This window comes from Haliotis cracherodii, unplaced genomic scaffold (genome assembly GCF_022045235.1).
Source record: "Haliotis cracherodii isolate W230 unplaced genomic scaffold, xgHalCrac1.p SCAF_2, whole genome shotgun sequence".
Taxonomy (NCBI): Eukaryota; Metazoa; Mollusca; class Gastropoda; order Lepetellida; family Haliotidae; genus Haliotis; species Haliotis cracherodii.
In genome coordinates, this window is record NW_027266275.1 from 11,477,028 (window position 1) to 11,496,908 (window position 19,881).

The following is a 19,881-nucleotide window of genomic DNA, read 5'->3' on the forward strand; positions in this document are numbered from 1 at the left end:
TGGGTCTACCTGCCTCTTCCGCATAACATACAAGGGAGGTAACTGTGAAACCTCGACTTGCGGTTATTTGTAAAGTATCAGTGCTGACAACAACGTAGGTCCTTGGATCGAATCAAGATCTAGAGTGATTGCCATAGGCGGGTGAGATATCAACACATTGCAATATTTAAGAAATAAAAGACGAGAGGGAGCTGTTTGTCTACAATAAAACATTACAGGGAGGAAAAAAAACTACGAGGAACAGCATAGTTTATTCGTGGTTTATTCTCTCTGCACTGTTTCAAGCTTGCTTTTGTCATCAAAGGGCTTTTATTACTTCAGACCCAGGGCCCTTTGCATACATGTATATTTGTGTTGGAACTTTTTAATAATCATGTAGTGTGATTAGGGTTGAGGGACGAACACACATTTTATAGTAATTCCGTTGGTCAACTGCTAAGAATTGATTAATAATTTTTAGTACACTTAATCATGCTACCTATTGCAAAAACGGTGTGTGAAAGGACAGGTCTAGATATGTATTTCAATGGTGAAGTACAGGTTAAGTAATTTTCTTATTAAAACAGTTCACCACATTCACTATATCGGAAAGGAATAGGGTTAAAACACTGTTGAGTTTCCTCAGTGTCACTGTCCATATTTCTATATACATCTTGCATGCTATATCATTGGAAAACGAGCTCGGTATGTTATAAGCTGTCAATTCACTGAAGCATAAGCAAGAGATGCACCGGAAACATTAATATTTCACAAAAACAAATACTCGTGCTGGTGAGTTGCACCAAAGTAGTAAATGTGCTAGACCTGCATCCAGCTGAACAGATACGTTTATAGGAATATAAGCATATCCTAATGTTACGGTAGATAAGCTGTATATGCGCATTGTGACATAGGGTAGTGAGTGAGTGAGTGAGTATGGTTTTACGCCGCTTTTAGCAATATTCCAGCAATATCACGGCGGGGGACACCAGAAATGGGCTTCACACATTGTACCCATGTCGGGAATCGAACCCGGGTCTTCGGCGTGACGAGCGAACGCTTTAACCACTAGGCTACCCGACTGCCCCTGACATAGGGTAGAATGATGTTATTCTCTTGTGTTGGGTGGATGATCTACACCAAAAGCGATGACATAAAACGGAAAATTAATGTTCATCAAAGCCAAAGTATTTCCAAATTTCTCGAAAACGAATGGCTGTCCATGTTGTCCCTCAAAGTAATAATGGACGTCAATTTACACGGCTTATCACTGAAAGATGTCTTGTTGGTTTGGCGTTCACTGGCATTTCAGGGGATCTTCTGTCATGAACAAAATTAAAATTATATTCCTCTCAATCCTGTACGTTGAGTTCGCTCGTCACACCGAAGACCCGGGTTCGATTCCCGACATGGGTACAATGTGTGAAGCCCATTTCTGGTGTCCCCCGCCGTGATATTGCTGGAATATTGCTAAAAGCGGCGTTAAACCATACTTACTCACTCACTTCACCCAGAGACATTGGGTTCAGAAGCACATCAGATCGTACATAATTCATCGTTAAACAAAGTCAAAGTGTGTTTTAGAATAAACTCCGTTACTCATTCCCCAATATGCATCAAGTCAACGAGTGGGAGAGGTGGATTTTACAGCGCTCTAAACACCATTGCAGTTATGTCATGATGAGTCAGCTTGATGTGGGGTGACAACACAAAGTGAAGCAGGTCTTAGACGTTTACCATGGTGCTGCCAAACCAAGTTAGATGATTTGAGAGGTGAGGACTTTAACATGTCATTAATCCATTCTGTTCTCCCTAAATGGTGAGATGAGATGAAATGGGGTTTAACGTTGCGTCCAAGATTATTGCACTACATGGCGAAGTATGTGTGTGTGGCTGCTTGTTCTAGTCTGGACTGATGCCGATTTCATAGTGCCATCTCACTGAGGTACCATGCTGCAGTCTAACATGAACACCCCTACTCCAACACAGTCTACTGACTCCGAGCCAACTGTCATATCTTTAGCCCCTACAAGTCGAGCGCCAGACAGGGTAAGATTAAGTACCATCTTTTCACGTCTTTTGGTATGACTCGGCCGGGGATCAAACCCCGGACCTTCCGCTCTCAAAGCAGTCGCTCTACCACTAAACCACGGAGGCGGTTCTCCCTATTTGGCCTCAGCTACCTACTTGTGTATGCCTGTAGAACAGGCCTCGTTTTGTATCCATCTGATGAAGTGGTAAATCGGTTTGGGGCAGATAACGTAGATTGGTATTCGTGTCATATTAACTGGATTACACCAGAAGTCCATTGTGGACACCTTCAACTACGTTGTAATTACATGTATTCTGTAAAGCGGGAACAAATTGACCAAACGCGTAGCCATCCTTGCACAGCACTGCACAATTGATATGAAGCATATAGACCATCGTGGGCACTTCACTGTAACCATAATATACTATATTATACTGTAATTGCGACGTTCGGTACAGATTTATATACCTTTGTTCTTGATAACATCTTTGTAAAATGTGGGGGTAAGCCATATAGGCAAGGAGTAGGCATATTGATCAAAAGATCACAGCACCATCCCGAAACGTACATATATATATATATATATATATATATATGCACACCAACTATCACATACAAGTGGTTAAGTGATTTCCATGATTCAGAGGGGCAGCAGGATAGCCTAGTGGTTAAAGCGTTCGTCACGCTGAAGTCGCGGGTGCAAACAGTGCAGCAACAAGAACATTCCAGTGATAACAAGATTCGCAGGGACTCTCAAGTTGCAGTTACGTGGATGCATTCGACGACTTTTTGAATTGCATACAGAGTTTTTTAATACAGTCCATCAACTCCAAACAACTCGCACAGGAAAATCACATACATGACATGACATGACATACACAGACAGGTCATGATGAGAGTACTTGTTTGATGTTCAGACATTCACCCTGTGGTGCTTCCTGTCAAACACAGACTACAAACGTTTCAGTTTACACTATTGAGAAGTGTTTATGCCGTGGCCAGGACAAAATGCCTTGTCTCATCAAATCGTCTTTTAGTTGCCGTTGCAGTTCATATAAACTTTCATACATTTAACATATTGAGTAAGGCCATCTCCTATCTATTTACATGTTTTTTTATATTTCTTAAACAGTTATGGACAGACTGATAAAAGGCTCCAGATGGAAAAAAAGCAAAATAGTAACGCCAATTATATGAATGGATCACTGGAAATCAAAAGAATAACTTGGACTTACATATAAAGTGTAATTCCCAAATTAAATGAGCGAGTGAGTGAATGTGTTTTATGTGCCACTTTTAGCAATATGTTAGCCACATTACGGAAGTTGCCACCAGAAATAGGCCTATGACATTGTTCGCAGGATGAGGCTCAAACCCGGGTCTACGACGTGGCGAGTCAAATCTTAATCCAGGCTACACCTTATTTGCAGTAGATTTAGGACAGTCATTTGTCTCCGTTTGATGGTTTATATTTTGATTTTGGTATCCTGTTTTACGCCGCACTCAGCAATATTCCAGCTATATGACGGCGGTCTGTAAATAATCGCGTCTGGACCAGACAATCCAGTGATTGATATCATGAGCATCGATTCACGCAATTGGGATCAATGACATGCATCAACCAAGTCAGCAAGCATGGAGTGCTGAAGATGATGTTCGACTTAAGTTTTAGTCAGACGCAATTCTATTTTCAAGCCATGTCATTCAGTATGAGAAAAATAGTGGTTTTCAGAGACGATTGTAGCTAGATGGAATAATACTTTGGCGACGCGGGCATGCACGCACATACACGTAGTCATAACCCAACACCAGTCTGTTATTCTAAGAACGAATTTTCTGAGTAGCACAGATCGTGATGAAAATGTTTAGAAAGCGTGTTACAGTTCGAAATGTAATTACAAATTAATGTTGTCTGCAATGATTGCTGTAACTCGAAGCACATTCGCAGTTAGAATATTGTGAGTAGTTGAAAGTGAGTGACAGAGAGCGTAAGTGAATGGATGACTTTTAGGCCTCTTTTATTGATATTACAGTCATAATATGGAGTGGTACCCTAGGAATACGCTTCACACATTGCACCAGTGCTGGGTACGACAAGCATAGTCTCCTTTTACGGCAAGCGTGGGTTGCTGAAGACCTATTCTACTCACAATTATCGACTAAAACAAAGACTGGTCGGCTCGGAGTCAGTATACTGAGTTTGAGTGGGGTATTCATGTTAAAACTGCGGCATGGTATCTCAGTGGGCTAGCGCAATAAAGTTGGCATAAGTCAGGACTTGTACAAGCAGCCACACACACTAGTCAGTAACTGGTTCAAGGAGAGGATTGTACGAACACTTCACGAGATCATTCTTGTGCATTAAAAGAAAAAAACTGGCAAAAAAATAATAAAAATAATAATTATTACATTTGTATTGCGCCAAATTCTATCCACACGTGGATGCCCATACCGCTACAGAGTTAATAAAACAGGCGTGAATTGAATAAGAACAGAGTTGATATCGCCGTTGCATTTATGGAACAGATGTGTTGATAGGATGGGAGAAAGTCGAAGTTCTTGTGGCAGTTGGTTCCATAGCGTTACGGAACAAAACTTGTAAGTTCTCTGACCAAATGATTTCAATCTGGTTTTAGGGATCTGGCCAGGACAAAATGCCTTGTCTCATCAAATCGTCTTTTAGTTGCCGTTGCAGTTCATATAAACTTTCATACATTTAACATATTGAGTAAGGCCATCTCCTATCTATTTACATGTTTTTTTATATTTCTTAAACAGTTATGGACAGACTGATAAAAGGCTCCAGATGGAAAAAAAGCAAAATAGTAACGCCAATTATATGAATGGATCACTGGAAATCAAAAGAATAACTTGGACTTACATATAAAGTGTAATTCCCAAATTAAATGAGCGAGTGAGTGAATGTGTTTTATGTGCCACTTTTAGCAATATGTTAGCCACATTACGGAAGTTGCCACCAGAAATAGGCCTATGACATTGTTCGCAGGATGAGGCTCAAACCCGGGTCTACGACGTGGCGAGTCAAATCTTAATCCAGGCTACACCTTATTTGCAGTAGATTTAGGACAGTCATTTGTCTCCGTTTGATGGTTTATATTTTGATTTTGGTATCCTGTTTTACGCCGCACTCAGCAATATTCCAGCTATATGACGGCGGTCTGTAAATAATCGCGTCTGGACCAGACAATCCAGTGATTGATATCATGAGCATCGATTCACGCAATTGGGATCAATGACATGCATCAACCAAGTCAGCAAGCATGGAGTGCTGAAGATGATGTTCGACTTAAGTTTTAGTCAGACGCAATTCTATTTTCAAGCCATGTCATTCAGTATGAGAAAAATAGTGGTTTTCAGAGACGATTGTAGCTAGATGGAATAATACTTTGGCGACGCGGGCATGCACGCACATACACGTAGTCATAACCCAACACCAGTCTGTTATTCTAAGAACGAATTTTCTGAGTAGCACAGATCGTGATGAAAATGTTTAGAAAGCGTGTTACAGTTCGAAATGTAATTACAAATTAATGTTGTCTGCAATGATTGCTGTAACTCGAAGCACATTCGCAGTTAGAATATTGTGAGTAGTTGAAAGTGAGTGACAGAGAGCGTAAGTGAATGGATGACTTTTAGGCCTCTTTTATTGATATTACAGTCATAATATGGAGTGGTACCCTAGGAATACGCTTCACACATTGCACCAGTGCTGGGTACGACAAGCATAGTCTCCTTTTACGGCAAGCGTGGGTTGCTGAAGACCTATTCTACTCACAATTATCGACTAAAACAAAGACTGGTCGGCTCGGAGTCAGTATACTGAGTTTGAGTGGGGTATTCATGTTAAAACTGCGGCATGGTATCTCAGTGGGCTAGCGCAATAAAGTTGGCATAAGTCAGGACTTGTACAAGCAGCCACACACACTAGTCAGTAACTGGTTCAAGGAGAGGATTGTACGAACACTTCACGAGATCATTCTTGTGCATGAAAAGAAAAAAACTGGCAAAAAAATAATAAAAATAATAATTATTACATTTGTATTGCGCCAAATTCTATCCACACGTGGATGCCCATACCGCTACAGAGTTAATAAAACAGGCGTGAATTGAATAAGAACAGAGTTGATATCGCCGTTGCATTTATGGAACAGATGTGTTGATAGGATGGGAGAAAGTCGAAGTTCTTGTGGCAGTTGGTTCCATAGCGTTACGGAACAAAACTTGTAAGTTCTCTGACCAAATGATTTCAATCTGGTTTTAGGGATTTAAAGCAGACGTTTATTGTCAGAACGGATAGATCTGGAAGGTGTATTTGCAATGGATTTAGAACATACATTTGTGTTCAGTTGACCATTTCTATTTGATTCGTGTTTACTGTTTAGCAATGTTCCAACAATATGACGGCAGTCTATAAATAGTTGCATTCGCTATACGATGACATGCATCAACTAAGTCGGCGAACCTGAACACACAAACCCGTAAGTCGTCTGTTACGACAAACATGGGTTGCTGAAGACCACTGATCATGTAGAAGGTGTTTGACTAAAGTTTTACTTAGCTGCAATTCTACTTTCAAACCATATCATTCAATACGGAAAAAAAGAATGCTTGGGTTTCATAGGCGATAGATGGAGGCTTTCCAGGACGACGCACGGATGCACTCACATACACACAACTGACAACAGTCTGCTATTCTAGCAACGAACTCACGATCTCAAGAGGAGATCACATTCCTTGGAGGTTGAGCACATTTTCTGAGAAGCACAGACTGTGATGAAAATGTTCAGAAAGTGTGTTATTACCCGAAATGAAATTGCAAAAAGATGTTGTCTGCAATGATTCTGCTGTAAATCGTAGGACATTCGCAGACATAATATTGTGAGTGGTTAAGAGAGTGAGTGACAGAACGAATGAGTATATTGTTTATTCGGTAATTAGGCCATAGACCCGTGTACATTTCATACAGAAACAGTTCCATATTTCTGAGAGGCATTACTAATGCTTACAACAAAGAAATTCGTATAGTCAAAGATTCCTTAACATATGTTGCTAAATTCATAGGATATGACGAGAATTGCTGTCTACTAGTTTCTTATAGGAGTAGAATGTTGGATTTTCATAGCAGTTTCTTACTGAAATATTGTATCAGAAACATTCTGGATATTACACTCACGCTTACACTTACACAAAAGCTTAAATCAATATTTAACACATTTAAAATGATAATCTACATAAAGTTGTCCTCTACTACATTCTGCTAAAATAGCACTTCTAAAATCATATTTACTTACCCCCAACACATATTTACAGAGATTAGCACAAAACGGTTCTAATACTGGGTATTGCTGAAAACACCACACCTCTACCCCATACAATATAACAGGCTATATTTTAGTGTCAAGCAGTTCAAATAAAATATTTACAGGCATCAGTGGGAATTTATATCAAAACATTGATATGAAACAAAGCTGTTTATCAATGTGTCTATACACTTTGACCAGGACAGTCGATTAGAATGCAGAACACCTGGGTAATTGCTGTATGTACATGTCACTGTTTTTGGAACGTCACTCATAAACCATTTTTATAAAGCCTGAGTGTACCCCCATTTCTGAATACCATTACTTCCGTTTCATCCAAATTAACATGTAGACCCCAATTTTCACAAAAGCTACTTTTTCTTGGTAGCCCCAAAACACTCAATCAAGCATAAATAAGGACTGGTACAAACGAGCATGCTCCTTCCGCCAGGATTTCGGGATGCGACGCTTGTAAAGTTGTTTGATCACGGTTACCATATTCGAGTCCTCAGTAAAGTTTTCAAAACGTTATATGGTAGATATTTGGATAACATCAGCATCAGTGACAACAAGAAATCAACGTTATCAATATCCACTGCCATGTGGCACATTAGAATTTGTTTGTTCATGTAATAGTGAATATAATCTATAAAACGGAGTCCTATAAAGCCGTAAGAAGAGTTTGGCACCTGCACTAGGGTCACTTTATGAAAAAAACCAATTAAACGTGAAATTAATACATACAAAATAATTTATAGCACAAATTCTCGAACTCCGTAACTGTGCATGCTCAAAATCTAAAAACATGTAGCAAGGGAAGTAACTCTAGCCAAATATAATTTACGGGACCAATCTTCTTGACAAGTGTCTCTCACATAAGTATGGAAACTTTCATTCATGTAACTTAAGGAGTTTCTGAGAAAACTTGTACCCATTTCACGCAGTTTGCACTTGGTTGAAAAGCATGGAGCAAGGGCCATAACTTCCACTTTTCGAAGTAATTAAAGATCATGACCGGTAATATCAGTGTATAAAATTTCATTTCTCTAACTAAGATAGTTTGGGAGACAATTTGTCCCCTTTGAGAAGCGGAGGGACGGTGGGAAATACGGAGGGACGGACGGAAGGGCGGACGAACTCCGTTTCTGTATTCCCCGCCCCTCTTCGTGGCGGGGATGAAAATGATGTCAGATGCAATTCCCTATTTAGATTTCTACCATATGTTCCCGCGTTTTTCATTTGAAAAATTGAAGTTTGCACCTGCTCTTGACGGCTGCCACCGGTGGGGCAGGATATGCTCACCTTTTCCCGACCTCCTGGTAACATCCCAATATAATCATGATTTATAAAATAGTGGGAAGCGTTCAATATTAATCGACTCTACTTTTGGCAGAGATTTTTTATGAAAATGGAAAGGGTTTTGTCACATGTTAATATTAGACAAAACAATGTGCATCTTTTCACAATGAAACTATTATTCTCACTGTACATCACCCACGCCATCCAGAGATGAAAGAACTAAATCTGTCAAACCCTTCCATCGATATTCACTCCCATACTATGTAAAGTAAATGTCTTGATCTCCCTTCCACAAGTAACACGAACAGAGTCATGTTTGTCAATGCAGAGACTCGATGGCCGGTTGATGCCATCCTGTGGTGTGAGGACAACGCCGACATATTCCCCGGTCTCCTTCAGTTGTATCATTGTCTCTGTGTCAGTGTCTACAAACATGATATCGCCTGTTTTAGTGGTTGAGATGCCTGCAGGTTTACGGAGTGCCCTATCTCCGGTAGGGGCGTATCTCCACACAAAATCCCCCTCTGATGTCAAACATGTCAGAGATTTCCCCCAAAAGTCAGACACGAGTATGTTGCCCTTGGTGTTGACAAACATATAGCAAGGGGAGGCAAACAGTCTCTCATTGTTGTGTGTTGTGACTGACCTCAGCACGTGTCCCGCCATGTCCAGGATATCAACATAGCTAGCAGCACCTGCTGCTAGAGATGAAGGACTCAGAACAGCGAGACTGTAGTACCCCTTGCATGTTGTGATGGTTGAGAGCAGCACCAGGTCAGGGGTCACTTCTACTGTTACAATCTGGCGTGATCCAGGGACAGCAACCATCACCTGCTTCTCCTTCAACTGTGTTAGACCACGTGGAGAATTATCCAGAGGAAGTTTACTTTGACATGGTTGATTGTTTATGTTGTAGAAAGATTTCACACACTTGTTATTGTAGTCAGTGACAACACATGTCTGTGTTTTATTTACAAGCAGGACTGTGATGTCATATAGATCAGGTTCCTTCAAGTCTCCACCAGGCATACCAGGTATCTCCTCGTCATCCTCTAAGGTTGCATCAAGTGTGTGAAACAACACTGGTGAACACTGCAGTTCATCCCGATATGTGACGTCAATCTTCCCCAACCGAAGGTCATCTAGGATGTGCTGGACGTTGTCAGTGTCAGGTGTAAACCTGATGTCATCTATTCTCCGTGTGTCTGCTGTGTCTGTGTCCCTGACATCACCCAACTCTACAGCCCCCGATTCCCAGGCCTGATACGCGTCATACAGGTCCATCTCACAGTCCGATACCAAGGCCTTGTCAATGAACTCACAATGTTGTCTGTACATCTGCGTCTCAATCTCTTCAAGCTTTATAGCAGCGCGAACCTGAGAGATATGAGTATCTGTTATTTCATCTAATTCATCTAACAGCTTCCTCTCCTTCTGCTTGATGTGTTTGACGAGTCTCCTTGTTGAACATGTGATGTGTTCTTTTACGGACGCTTTATTGTCTTTTATTTCACTTACTTTTGATTTTTGTTTTTCTATCTTTGTGCTTTTACCAAGAAGCCTTTTCTTCAGACCATTGACTTTACGAGATAACCCAAGCTTTATCCTCGAGATCTGAGAGCTGATTGTGACGACAGAGTCACATTTCCTGTGGTAGACCACACAGCATGACTGACACAGTGACTTGTTGCAGTCCAGACAGAGATATTTGACTTGCTCATCCTTGTGTTCCTTACACATGACCTTGCGTGTCTTCTTCACCTTGACCTCTCCAGACAGGTTACACAATTCATGATTACAAGAGGCAGAACTTTTGCTGTGTATTTTGGCACATTTACCACAGAGGGTCTCTTCACATTCAGGACACCAGGCGGTCCCACGAGTTGTCTCCCCTAGCTTGTCACACAGGCAGCAGTTGTTGTAGGAATCATCACCTGTGAAGGAATATCATTATTAGGTGTGCGTGGGTTATGTATAATTTAACATATACATATATCCATTTACATGTTCAAGTTACAGATTTCAAGCATGATTGGAAACAGACATAAACTAGTTTGATGACAATGAAATAAAAACAAAAAGATGCCTCTTTCAAATGCTGGATAACTTTATGTATATAAATCACACCTGTTGTTCGTCTCGCAGATTCCTGTGTGTTAATCAGCCCCTGTATAATAATGCTGGGTTTGATCTGCCCCGCCCACTCCTCCGCTGGCCGGCTTGGGTGGGGGACCTTGGTATGTTGTCGACAGCAGGGACAGGGGATCGTCTTGGACTGTACAGCATCTGGTCTGGTTTGGATGTATGCAGTGACACATTTCCTGCAGAATGTATGATCACACCTCAGTGTACAGGGGTCTGTGTACAGTTCCTGGCAGATCACACAGGTGAGGAACTCCATCACTTTCTCAGCCCGCGACGTCGCCATCTGTAAAAGAAAAAATGAGAGTATGAGATTTGGCACAATCACTTTTCACATTTTCAGGAGATCCTTTAGTTGCTATTTAAGCTTGAAATATAAGTGTGACAGTGAAAAGCTAATACATTTTTAGGATTTAACTTTTTGTTTTATTAGGTCACTGTTAAGTACAGAATGACATTTTGCACTAAACATATTATTAAAAATCTACTGAAATATTGTGTGAGAGTTTCCAGTAGAAAACCATGAAGGAAGATACACGGGACACGTATGAACATAGCTGCTGTTGTAACATTTACATACTAGCACTGTGTATTTAAAATTGATAACTAGTACCTGTTAGGTAGGTGTACCCACAAAGTTGACCAAATAGAGAAATTTATAGCAGTGTATATTGTTGTATCCCAGTAGAGACGTGTTACGCTTGTTATGTTTATGCTTATGCTTATGTCACATTCCAGCCATTATTACCATGGGAGGGGGCGTCAGAAATGGTCATCCTGGTAGTGTATGTATGGACTACTGTAGGAGTGGCAGTGTCGACATTGCTTCAACAGAACGTCTAATTATTACTTACTTACTTACTTATATTGGAGATTTAACGTGCGCTTTCCGACTGCAAGCGTATGTCGCACACGGGCCCGGCCAGGCCATTTAATGTGTTTCCAAAAAAGGGGAAAAGTGAGTTTGTGCAACCCAGGAGGGGTTACTTATATAGTAATTTTGAAATTTTGAGATTTGGAAAGAATGCCAAGAGTGGGTGGGGGACGAACTAAGGGAGCTGTGTGTGTTGGGTGGTTATCAAATAAGGTAGGTTTGGTTTTAATATTTTATTTGGGGTTTAAATGCGACTAATTAGTCCTGTTTTTATTAGGTATATGCCTAAGGCTTTGAATTTTTCTAATTTATTTTGTGGATTTAGGATTGATTCTAGTGTAAGTCCGGTTTTAAGATTTAGGGTGGTCTGTAGTGTTGTTCGGTGTGTTTGGTAGTGTGTGCAGTGAATGAGTACGTGTTCTGGTGTTTCTTGTTGTTTGCAATGTGGGCAGTTTCCTGTTGTGTGTAGTTTAGCTATTTTACGGTGATTATTTAGTTTGGTATGGCCTGTTTGTAGTTCGGTAATTATTCTGTCGATTTTTTTGGATGGGTGTAGTATTTTGGGTTTATTTAGGGGTTTTTTGAGTACTTTCCTGATTTGGCTATTTGAGTTTTGGTATATATTTTGCCATTTTTTGTTAATTTTTTGTTTAGTGACACTTTTGATTTCTGATTTTGAGCTGGGTAAGTTTAAGCTTATTTCTGGGAGTTTAAGGGATAATTTTGCTGCTTTATCTGCCTTTTCATTTCCAAAGATTCCTACATGGGCGGGGATCCAAATGAACTCTATTTGTTTACCTACCTTAGTTAAGTTGTTTGAGCTATTGAGTATTTGATTTATTAGTTTGGGGCGGTTTTTAGTGTTTTTATTTTTGAGGGCTTGTAGTCCACTGAGGGAGTCGGTTAGGATGAGGATTTTTTGGTGTTTTTTAGATTGCTGATTGTGTAGTGCTGAGGCCATGCCCATTAGTTCGGCCGTGAATATGGATTGGTTGTTTGGGAGTCGGTAAGATTTTGTGTCTTTGGTTGGTTGTGCGATGTGGACTCCGAAACCTGTGTGTTTTGAGATCGGATCTGAGGATCCGTCTGTGTATATGTGACACCAATTTGGCCAATTTTCATGTATGTATGCTAGTGTGGTGGTTTTAGCGATGTTAGGATCGGTCTGTTTATTTAGTGTATCGGCTAGTGTTGTGTCTATTTTTGGTATTTTAAGTTTTGGAGTGAAGATATTGGATGATTTATTGTTTTGTTTAAGATTATTTATTTTGTGTTCGTTTAGGTAATTGGTTATTCTTTGGGAAATTGGAGTAAGTAGTGGATGTTTCCGGGCTAGGGCTTGGTTTCTAGGGCTAATATTTTGTTTTATTAAGTTTTCGATTAGTGGGTTTGATTGGGACGCGGCCCAGAAGTTTAGGGTAAGTTGTTCCCTACGTAGTTTAAGTGGCATTTCTCCTGTTAAGGCCTGGAGTGAGGTGGAAGAGGTGCCATGTTGAGTTCGTGTGATTAGTTTTAGGGCCTGATACTGGATTGAGTCTAGTTTTTTAATGAGAGAGTTGTTTAAGGTGTCGTAAATGGCACTGCCATAGTCTAGTTTGGAACTAATGAGTGATATATAGAGTGAGAGGAGGGTGTTTTTAGAGGCCCCCCAGTTGGAGCCGGTTAGGCATCTTAACGTGTTTAGGTCTTTGCTGCATCTGGTTACAAGGTTTTTAATGTGAGCATCCCAGGTAAGATGTTCATCGAAGATTAATCCTAAGAATTTGGTTTGTTTTTGGAATTTGATTGGTTTGTTGTTTAGTTGGAGGTTTAGGGTGGCGGGTTGCATATTTTTGTGTTTAAATACTATTCCTGTGGTTTTTTCTGAGTTTAGGGAGAAGCCCCATTTGTCAGCCCATTTTTGTATTTTATTTAGAGATTTTTGTAGTAAGTTTTGGGCCATTTTAATGCTTTTAGTGCGGATCCAGAGGGCTCCATCATCCGCGAATTTTGATGTGTTTACTTTGGGGGATAGTCCCTCGAATAGATCGTTAATCATAATATTGAAGAGTGTTGGGCTTAGGATGCTGCCCTGGGGAGTGCCATTTTCTAGGGGACATTGGTCCGATAGCGTTTGGTCTATGCCCACGGTGATTTTGCGGTTTGTTAGGAAACTTTGGATGTAGTTAATTATTTGACCTTTAAGTCCTATTCTTTGTAGTTTTTGTATTAGCCCGTTATGCCAAACCATGTCGAATGCTTTGGAGAAGTCTAGAAAGATGCCTGTAGTATATTGTTTGTTAAGTTGGCCTGTTTTAATGTCCTGCTCTAGTCGGGCGAGGTTATCTAAGGTTGAGCGTCCAGGAGTGAAACCGCTTTGGTCTGGATTTATTATGTTGTTTTGTTCTAAGTAGTGTTGTAACCTGTTTTTGGCCATTGATTCCATTACTTTGCATAAGTTAGAAGTTAGGGAGATTGGTCTGTATGAATTAGCCTGGTCAGCTGGTTTATTGGGTTTGGGGATTGGTATGACCAGGGCTTGTTTCCAAGGTGATGGGACCTGTCCGTTTAGATATATGAGGTTATAGAGTTTCAGTAGAGTTTGGAGTAGTTTGGGTGGTAGTTGTTTAATTATCTGGTATGAAGTAAGGTCTAAGCCTGGGGCTGTGCCCTTTTTCCTATTTTGTAGGACGTGGAGTAGTTCTTCCATTGTGAAATGGAGATTAATTTCTAGGTTATTATCTTTTGGCTCTTTGGTAAATTTAGTTTCTGCTTTTAGTTGTTCCTGGAATTTTTGGTTGAAGTTGCTATTGCTACTGACGGCCGAGAAGTGATTTGCTAGGTTATTAGCTTTTTCAGTGGGGTTTGTTGAATTGTTTACGTTGGGAGTTTTTTTATGACGTTTAATGCCCCTAATGGCGTGGATTTTGCGCCAAACTGTTCTGGCGTCTGTATGATGGTTAATTTCTTCGCAAAATTTTTTCCAGTCTCTTGTTTTAGCTGTTTTAACTAAGCTTTGTACTTTGTGATTTAGTTCATGTGCTATCTTTAGGTGTTTGAAGTCACGTTTGGCTTTATTGAATGCGGATTTGCGTTTACGCCTAGTTTGTTCTATCTCCTCGTTCCACCAAGGAACCGAGGGTTTGCCTATGCTGGTTGTTTTGAAAGGAATGGAGTTTTTAGCTGCGTTTATTATATAGTCAGTGAGGTTTTTACAGTAGATTTCGGGGTCGTTACTTTCTAGGTCAGCTAGGCTAGCCTGGTTACAAATGTCCTGAAATTTGTCCCAGTCGGCTTTGTTGTAGTGGAATTTAGGTTCCTGGTTTGGGGCTGGCGATGGGATGTTTACGTCTCCTATAGTTATATTTATGGGGAAGTGGTCACTACCTAGTGGTACCCCGTGTACTTCCCATTGAATACTTTGGGCTAAATCTGGGGTGCATATGGTTAAGTCGATAGCCGACATTTTGTGGTGTATTTTGTCGTATCTAGTAGGTTGGTTGTTATTTAGTAGTATTAGGTCATTTTGTTCTATCCATTCTGAGATGAGTTTTCCGTGTTTATCTATTTTATCTTCTATACCCCAGGTAGGGTGGTGGGCATTAAAGTCTCCTAGGAAGATTGTAGATTTATTGCCTATTTGGAGGAGGGTGTTTAAATCCTCAGGTTTGACCTGTTTTTCTACCCAGTGGTATATATTTATGATATTAAATTTTTGGTTGTTATTTGTTATTTGGATACCATTTGCTTCTAGGTTCGGTGTGTTTATTTTTAGTTCTTTGTAGCTTAAATCTTCCCTGACGTATATGATTAGGCCGCCTCCGGCTCTACCTGGGTTTGTTTTGGCTCGGTCAGTTCTTATTGAGTTATAGTTTGGTAGGGTGAATTTAGATCTGGTAGAGAATTTAGTTTCCTGTATATAGACTATGTGTGGACCTTTGTCTCGTTTGAATTTAGCTTTTAATTCCTGGCCGTGGGAGGCTAATCCGTTGGCGTTCCACTGAAATATATTTAGTCCTTCCATTTTGGGGGATGAGAGTTTATTAGTTTGTTTTGAGTTTTAGGTTTTGTTTAATTGGTAGCTTCCCTAAGTTGGGAGAGAAATAACTCAAAGGAGAGAGTTGTGAGTTTTAGTTTTTGTGCTACTGAGTGAAAAGCTTTAGTACTAGCATTTGGTGAGTTTTGCTTATGCATGTAGGCTAGGAGTAGTGTGAGGTTATTAAGAGTTTTAGTGCTGGTTAATTGAGGATTTTTGCGCCTGAAGTTTTTGTTGGTTTTAGGGGCTGAGAAAGTGATTTCATTTATTTCCTCGGTGGAAGAATACTCGTCTTCGTCGGTTAGGTTGGTTTTTATTGTTTGAGTTTTCATTGGAGAGACCTGTGGAGGTGTTTGTGGTGTGGGGTGTTGAGTTTGTGCTTGCGTGTTGGGTGTAGCTGTGGTTTCCTCAGTGTTTGAGTTTTTTTGTTGTGGTTGCTTGTGGGGAAGTGTTGTTGCCTTGTGGGCTGTAGAGTGTCTGGCTGAGGGTCGTTGTGTGTCTGTGGTTTTGCTGTTTGCTTTGCATGCGGGTGTTGATGTTATGGGGGAGTTGGTAGGTGGCTGTGTGAGGTGATGTGTCGAAGTGGTGGGTGCGGTTTCTATGTGGTTGCCCCAGATTGAATCCGAGAGTTTGTGTGTGGTGTTTGAGTGTGGTGTGGGGAGGAGAGGTTTGGATGTAGGTGGTGCATATTTTCTTGTTTGGATTTTGGCCGAATCTATGTTTATGTGTTTGTTGGCCTGTTGTGTTAGGGCATGTCTGTGCGGACACTGGTTTGAGAGTGATGTATGTTTTATGCATTTGCAATGGATGCACCAGGGAGAGCATGTACCTGGGCAATCGGTTTGGGCGCATTTTTTACATTTAGTTTTTTTGAATGTACATTGGGTGGCCGTGTGGTTATATCTAAGGCAGTTAGAACATTGTTTGACCTGTTTGATGTATGGTTTAACTTCTAGTTTAGTGTGGGCACCGAAAGAGATGTGATTAGGGGCTTCAGGAAATTTAGCAGTTTTTTTTAAGTTTACAATAACGATTGATGTAGGGACCGTTTTGCCGTTTCTGTTTGTTGTTATCCTGCGGGTGCTGGTTATTTGGGGTTGAGGGTATTGATTTGTGTTTGCTTCTTGGGTGTAGAGTTCTAGGTCTTCGGCTGTTTCTCTAGGGTTTACTCTTATTACCCCTCGGGTGAATTGCTGCCAATTTGGAATTTGTTTTGTTACGGTTACGTGAAACATTTGTACTATTTTTTAGGTGCATTGAATGAATCTTGATTTGGGAATATTATTTGGTAACCTTTATTTGCTTTGCTAATTATTATTAAAGGCTACATTTTAAAACATACCAACACAGTCCTGTTTGAGGGATTATTGATCCACCTCAATGTCGCTGAGTAAAGACAATGCTCTCACTGTCACGGTACAAGGGATGTAACTGTGAAGATTAGTGTCCGGGTCAGAGACACATGTTTTTATTGCGTCAGTATTTCATGAAGGACGAAGAACCTCGTTTACCTGAATCAATAAACTTAAACATGTCAGGCAGCTGTAAAACTAACTCATTACAGTTAATTATAAGATAAAGTGTATCAACATACTTTGCGTCTCAGAATACGAAACGGAATCTCGCTCTACAAGTCCTACTTTCGGTTTCTCTTAGTTTGAAGGGTCATCAATGGGCGTGTTCACAAGACAAAATCAGTATTAAAGAAACAAAAACCTTATACAAGCTTATACTGTATACCGCTAGTTGACGAACATATAATCCTTTATCGTGTGCACTGTCAGCTCCACTTACTGTCCTGAAGGTCTTGAAATAACCAACTCCCGCCGAGGTACACACCTGCGTCTACCTGTCTCTTCCGCATAACATACAAGGGAGGTAACTGCGATACCTCGACTGATTGATATTGAACGTTTGCAATGTTTTTAATCTGTGCATAGTTAATGGGCGTGTGAATGGGGATTTCCACGGAGAATTTACATTTGTATGCCACCAGGGAAGTAGCATTAATGATAATTTCATTTGTTCAGTTGATTTCTTCCATCATATTTCCCTATTGAATTATCTTGTCACACAAAACTAACAAGTACCAGTCCTGACCAGTGTAGTGACCAGCCTCTGGTCAAATATGTTTGGAATGATTTTCACGAATCTCGTTACTTGGATAATCTTAAGAGCTGTCTTAATCTGACTGAATTAATAGAACTTCTACATGTTGATTTAGATAGGTCTTTGTCTAGCTTCGTAGACTATTTACTGAATTCCGCCAGCTGCATGAAGAAAGTCGTATGCTCTAAGAATGGCTACATGATTAACAGACGTTATAGCATTGAATGTATGCAGGCAAAACGTGCTACGAGGCGAGCACTACAGACATTTAGAAGTAACAAGTCTGCTGATAACAGAAAGAGTTACTGTTCCTTAAGAAATCGATATAAGTACGAAATCAGGTTATATAAGAACAAGCTACGACACAATAGAATTGGACAGCTATGTAATGCAATGGATACTGCTAAGAAATTTTGGAAAGAGGTTCGATCCATTAACATGAAAAACATCTCGCTTGTAGCATTTCAAAAGCTGAATGGGCAATTCATTTTAAAGAAGTATTTTCAACAAATGACGTATTTGATCATACGCTTTTTTATGACATATTTGATCCGATAAATGAAGATGATTTCTTTTCTGAAATAGATCGGTACATCCTTGAATCTGATATTCAACGTCATGAGATACTGACAGCAATCCAGTCACTTAAAAAACGTAAATCCCCGGGACTGGATAATATTCTTGCTGAAATGCTGCAATCATCAAGGGAGATAATGTTGCCCTATCTTACAGAATTGTTTACTGTGATTTTTCGTTCAGGCGTATTTCCAAGTTCGTGGTCGAAGGGCATTGTTATACCTATTCATAAGAAAGGAGATGATAGCAATGCAGATAATTATAGAGGTATAACATTAAACAGTATTTTGGGGAAAGTATTTTCGAGTATATTAAACAACAAACTAACGTTATGGGCCAATATGAGGGATAGAATTCCAGAATATCAGGCCGGGTTTAGAAAACACTATTCGACTACAGATCATATTTTTACATTAAATGCAATTATAGAAACATATTTGATGAAACGTGGGAGAAAACTGTATGTAGCTTTTTTTGATTTCCGGAAGGCTTTTGATTCTGTGAATCGTCATAAACTGTGGGTGTGCCTTAGGAGAGCTGGATTACGGGGGAAAATGTAACTGATTCTTGAAAGTATGTACTCTAATGTCAGGGCATGTGTGCGTTGTAAAGGTGATTTCCCTGACTTTTTTGATTGTCCGCTTGGCTTGAAACAAGGATGCGTATTAAGTCCCATTCTACTTTCATTCTTCATTAACGAATTGTGTATAGAAATATTGAATAGTGGCAAACACGGGGTCCAATTATGTCCGGATATTTTAGAATTGTTCTTATTATTGTTTGCTGATGATGTTATTCTTATATCACACTCAGTCTCGGGTCTTCAGAACCAATGAAACATTTTGCTGATTACACTGGTGATTGGAAGTTAACTGTAAACTTAGAAAAGACAAACATAGTCGTTTTTAGAAGAGGTGGCCTATTAGCTTCAGTCGAAAAATGGTAATATAAGGATTCGAGAGTTAAAGTTGTCAGCAAGTATAAATACCTAGGTGTTCTGTTTACCAACACTTTAAGTATGGGTAATCTTGTTAAGGATTTATCTGTAAGGGGTAAAAAAGCCATGGTCATGTTATTGTCAACTTTATCTAAACTCCAGCCTTTATCCCCAAGTATATTCTTTAAATTGTTTGACACACAGATACAACCAATACTTTTGTATGGCTCTGAATTATGGGGTTTTAAACATTTTAATACAATCGAAAAAGTACATCTTCTTGCTTGTAAAAAGATATTAATGACTGGAGTCAACTCCCCTAATAATATTGTTTACGGAGAGTGCGGTAGATATCCTCTGTACGTTAATTCATATATTCGTTGTATCAGATATTGGTTAAAAATATTTACTATGCACAAACAGCGACTGCCAAGGAAAGCTTACAATATGTTATACAACTATGATAATCTGGGTTACACAACTTGGGCGTCAAATACCTACCTATTGCAAAAACGTTGTGTGAAAGGACGGGTCTGGATATGTATTTCAACGGTGAAGTACAGGTTAAGTAATTTCCTTATTAAAACAGTTGACCAC

The 19,881-nt window shown here is 39.9% G+C and overlaps 1 protein-coding gene across 1 annotated transcript; it reads right to left on the bottom strand.

Annotated features, from left to right (window-relative positions):
* Nucleotides 1-7,013: 7,013 nt before the first annotated feature.
* LOC139469774 (E3 ubiquitin-protein ligase TRIM56-like) lies at nt 7,014-17,518 on the bottom strand. The gene is made up of 3 exons (XM_071252057.1): nt 17,457-17,518; nt 10,759-11,059; nt 7,014-10,565 (listed from the first exon to the last, which is right to left on the bottom strand). Exons 2-3 carry the CDS (start codon nt 11,057-11,059, stop codon nt 8,860-8,862), a joined length of 2,007 nt encoding a protein of 668 aa, XP_071108158.1. The 5' UTR covers nt 17,457-17,518; the 3' UTR covers nt 7,014-8,859.
* Nucleotides 17,519-19,881: the final 2,363 nt, after the last annotated feature.

Coding starts and splice junctions, on each gene's coding strand:
- LOC139469774 (XM_071252057.1), bottom strand. CDS start 11,059: ATGGCGACGTCGCGGGCTGAGAAAGTGATGGAGTTCCTCACCTGTGTG. Junction 10,566..10,758: donor ATCTGCGAGACGAACAACAG/GTGTGATTTATA, acceptor ATTCCTTCACAG/GTGATGATTCCTACAACAAC.